This window comes from Nestor notabilis, unplaced genomic scaffold, assembly GCF_000696875.1.
Source record: "Nestor notabilis isolate BGI_N333 unplaced genomic scaffold, ASM69687v1 scaffold308, whole genome shotgun sequence".
NCBI lineage: Eukaryota > Metazoa > Chordata > Aves > Psittaciformes > Psittacidae > Nestor > Nestor notabilis.
Genome location: NW_009938506.1, coordinates 54130 through 58961, shown reverse-complemented (window position 1 = coordinate 58961; position 4832 = coordinate 54130). Strand labels below are relative to the sequence as shown.

Sequence of the window (4832 nt, the reverse complement as noted above, 5' to 3'; positions counted from 1 at the left end):
TTGTGGGGACGTGGTCTTATGGGGGGGCACCCCTGCCAGTGGCAGGATGTTGGAACTGGATGATCTCCAGGTCCTTTCCAACCCAAACCATTCTATGATTCTATGATTGAAGAAGCAAACGTGTTAAGATGCTGCCTGCTGAGGGACAAGAAGGACCACAGGATTGTGTCTATCAGAAAATGCTTGCTGAACATGTGAGAATACAGCCAGGGAGAAATATCTGTGTAGTAGTTTTGCCTACCCAAATTCAATTCTTCATACTCACAGAGGCTGCCACAATAATGTGCCAGTTTGCAGTTACTTCCCTCACTGCAAGCTGGGATACTTCGCTGGCTTCAAAAGAAGACCTTGAACAGTTTTTCCCCAAGTGGTTTAGTATTCCCACTCTGCAAACTGACATGATTCTACAGCTTAGATCTGCTGCTCTGCAGCAACAGCTCACTCGCTAGAATGGCTGCCTGCCTCTCAGAACAGCCCATGGCAAAGAAATCTAGTGCGAGTTCCTGAGCACACAGACAGCACACCTCGTTCAGAAGACACTCAGCTGCATACGACTGAAGGCTATAGCAAAGCATCACGTGCACTTCTGCAAACAGATTCTGCAAGCCACTGCCAGAGACAAAAGACACTGCTAGGAGTTTTGGGTCTGACCCAGCATGATTGCCCTTGGTTTCTCATGTATCTGCATGTACAGACCACTTCAAGGCAGATGCATGTCAACAGGGGGCCTTCTGACACAGCCTGGATCTGTACATACACCAAATAACTTTGTGGGGAGCTGTGACTACTACCACAGCAACCACCTTCATTACAGGGACAGAGGTCCTCCACATGGTCCCATCTCACAGCCAGCGCCGTAAAGCACGTCACTCTGCATGGGAGAGCCACAGACCCAGAGCTCATCAAGAGAGAAGAAAACCAGGAAAGAGTCTGAAATGCACAGAGACATACAACAACTGGGAGTTGTGCTCAGCAGCACCCAGACCTCTTGGTCTCTTGGTTCAATACCCTTGATTGAAAGTGGAGAGCTAAGAAACCTGACACAAATTAACTTTTTCCCCCTTATTGCAAGTTGGAAACTGCAAAGGAGAAAAAAAGCAACAAGGTAAAACCCAAACTCTGCTATGAATGAAGCAAGTTTGGAGTGCCCACCTCTCTGAAGAGCGCGCCATAAAACTGAACAATATATGGGCAGTCACTGCTTCGCATTACTACATCAAGGTCCATGAGAAGCTGCTTCTGTTCCTTCTCGTCCACTGTCGACCGAATTCTCTGAAAGAGGAAGAGTGGCAGAGACTTTATCACTTACATGCCATTACTGTATCCTCAGACCCACTGCTGGAGAAACATGCCAGGGACCCCAAACCCAGGGCTGAGTAGGCAATCCCCAAGGCATGCTCACACATGCTCTATAGAGAATTAAGCTGTGTTCTCAACTAAGAAATGTAAAACTGAAAACCCCTAAAGCCATTTAATTCAGTCTATAAAATCCCCAGTCCTCTCATAAGCATCAACATTTTCAGATGAAATGTCAGAACGAAATTCAAAAGCAGAGATTTCATGGAAAACTACAGCAAACCAACAGATTCAGCCTTTCATTTCCAAACAAATTCTCACACAATTCTTGGCCATGTTGGATGGGGCTCGAAGGCTGGTTTGAAATTTAACCAAAGAGCACCATGCTTAAAATCTCTAAGACAAACACAGAAGATAAAAAGGTCTTAGAACCCACTACCCACGGTGGGCAGGGGGAAAAGGGACCATCACATAATGAAGGGAACACATTGCTCTGGTGATGCTAATGGTGGGCAAAAGTCCTGTGAGCTCTTCTCATAAAACTAACAATTCTTTATCTCATACTGGCCTAAAGAACATTAACACTATATAAAAGATATTTTTATATATATATATATATGTATGCACACACATACTATGTGTATATAAAGATATATATGTATATACACTCCATACTTATATATACACTATGTATAAAGTCTCTTTAAGGCTTGAAAGAACAATGCAAGTTTGAAATTAGAAAACTAAATGTTTAAACATGAAGCTTCTTAAATGTAGGATGGAGAAGACCATCCACAGTTTTCCATGTGATTTTACAGATATATGTAACATCTTGCACTAATAAATGCATCCCCTGGATCATAAGGTGAGGAAATCACAATCCTGAAGGTGTGACTTGTGTTGAAAAGAAAAAAAAAACAAAACAACAAAAAACACTTTAACAAAAACATTAAAATTTGGCAAAAAGTCCAAAGCAACAGAGGTGGCTTGGACCCTCCTTGAGGAGAAAAACTATTTGGCTATCCAGAAAGAAAAGTTATTCAAGGTTGTGGGAAAAATCTGCAGGATACCAGCACCCGCTCCCACCAACTCCTGGTGGCATCAAGACCATGCACTTCAGCAAGCACAAAGCTAAGAATATGAAGGTACTTTCAAGGCTGACCATTCATAGAGCGCTATCTGAGAAACATGGTTATATACCTGAAGTCTATTTTGTGATGACTCACATAAAACGAGGACAGTTTGGATGCTGTAGTTTTCCTTACCTTTGGTGTATCCTGATATTTGGTATTTCACCACTCGTTCTTAATGTTCTAGTAGCTCTAGTTTGGCCTAGAGCAGCAATTGTCATGAACATGCCCTTTTCCCTCCCAGTGAATTCTAGGCAATACTTAGGAAAAGTGGCAAGAAACTTGCCCAGCACACCCCCGACTGGAGCATCCACATCCTGTGACACCACAGAGCAGGAGGGATTTTGTAGTCACAGAGCAAGAAGATGGCTCAACGAACGAGTAATGGCAACTAAAATGCTTCACCTCTAGGTCACTGGTTCAAGTCTGTTTCACAGAAGCTCAGGCATTTCACTGAAGAAAGCCTGACAAATTTGATTATTCCTTTGTCTTTTGTCTACAACATATAAAGCTCTACAAACCTCAAGGCTGAGCAGACTGAAGGTCTCTTTCTAGGTGGCTCATCATCAGCCCTGGGTGAAATGAGAATGCCATTGCTCTGACAATGGATGCCAAAACCACCATGGTGAGACCTAGAAGGAATAGTTTAGTCTCTCACTGAGAATCTACCCACTCCTCTGAAAGGTTCATCTTTTGTGAGGAGCAATATCAAAAGGAACTTTTTCTCCATATTGTAACTCACATCTCCCTTCTGTGCCAACTCCGTGTCTGTCTCCAAAGAGCCTCTTTCCTGGTCATCCAGCAACGACCCCTCTACATTCCCTTTGTATCTGCACAGTCCTGTCACAGCCATCCCTACAACATGATCTTCAAACTCCTCAATTTCCCCTGAAAGCATCTCCTCCACCTCTGATGTTTCCTCCTCTGTTGTTACTCCTCCAGCTCTGGAAAGCATGTGAAATATATATTGTCGGGAGGAGGTGATTTTAGCAGCACTCCAGACCAACACTGAACCCAAAGATTCCTCCTTTTCCCAAACACAATCTCCCCAGGGAGAAAGAGGAAGTGCAGGCAGAGGACCCAGAGGATGCACAGTGGGTTTGCTACAGGGCAAAGCATCCAGGCAGACAAGGGAGCCAGAAAACGTCTTGAGAAGCCAGCATGGATTCCCCAGCAAACACTGCTTCAGGAATATTCCTCATAATGATATGGGAGGTCTCATACAAGAGTGCTGGAGACTGTTGAGTGGCAAATTCAAGAGAAGGGGAAACTCTCAGGAGCAGCATGCAGGACCACGCTGAGCTGAGGTAAGCCCAGGCTAAAGAGATGGCTTTGTTCAACTGGAGGGCACCACAGACCCTGGTTACAATTCCTGAGGTAAGGAATGAGCGAAACAAGGAAGAAGGAGCAAAAGGTGACTGAAGTCAACAGCAGCCACTATCCAAAGAGCACACAAGCCATAATGCCAATCTGCTATCCAACTCCAAGGCATAGTGCAAGACACTGCAGCAGCTACCACAGACTCGCTCCCGCAAGAACATGTGAGAAGGCAGGGAAGGAAGGCACGAGGTGAGGCAACAGCCTGAAGGCACCATCTAAGACAGGGATAGACAGATCTGACTTAGCTTCAGGTCTTACCCGAAGAGCTTGGTCACTACTGCATGTAGTCACTGACATGGCCAAATAAACCACATCTGGAAAAAGTGGGGTTTGTAGTAGAGGCTTATGGAAAGTCTTTTTTTTAACAGTTCCTTGTTGGCCTCACACTTAAACTGCATCAAATCCTCCAGAGGAAAATTCTCCAGCCTTTTTAATACAAACACAGGTTAGGACAAAGCCTTCTGATACCAGGAACAAGAGCTCTGAAAACTATACTCTGGACAGCATCAACAGCAAAAGGATAACCTATGCTGTGGACTGGACCACTCTCAAACCTAAAACCAGACAAATCCCAGAAACCAGACCCAAAACAGAAGCCACATCACCCAGCCCTGGTACATACATGGAAATAAATATTCAGGTGCAGTGGGTAGGGACAACTTAAAAACAAAAGGAAAAGAAAAAGGAAAATGCTATAAACATCAAACTGAAAAACAGCTCCTTGACTTCTAAGACTCAAGTGGTTCTGGGCAACCTCATCTAGTTGAAGATGTCTCTGCTCATTGCAGGGGGGTTGCATTAGATGAGCCTTGGAGGTCCCTTCAAACCCAAACTATTCTATGATTCTATGATTCCAAGACAAGGCAGCGCTGTCCTGTGCACAGGGCTCACACATAGCCTCATTTGCAGGAAGCCCAGTCCAGCCCTGAACAGTGCTCCCAGGGGATGGCCAGGACTGTCGACACCAAACCAGCAGGAAAAGGGGGTGCTGCTGAGGGTGAGAATATTTATCTACTGCTCCGAAAC

The 4832-nt window shown here is 44.7% G+C and overlaps 1 protein-coding gene across 1 annotated transcript in view; it reads right to left on the bottom strand.

Annotated features, from left to right (window-relative positions):
* MAP2K4 (mitogen-activated protein kinase kinase 4) overlaps positions 1-4832 on the bottom strand; it is a gene marked incomplete at its 5' end in the record, with an annotated part of 52572 nt that overhangs the window by 21436 nt on the left and 26304 nt on the right. The window contains one exon of the mRNA XM_010019331.1: positions 1153-1272. Within this exon, the coding sequence (XP_010017633.1) occupies positions 1153-1272 (120 nt within the window). The remainder of the gene's footprint in view (positions 1-1152; positions 1273-4832) is intronic.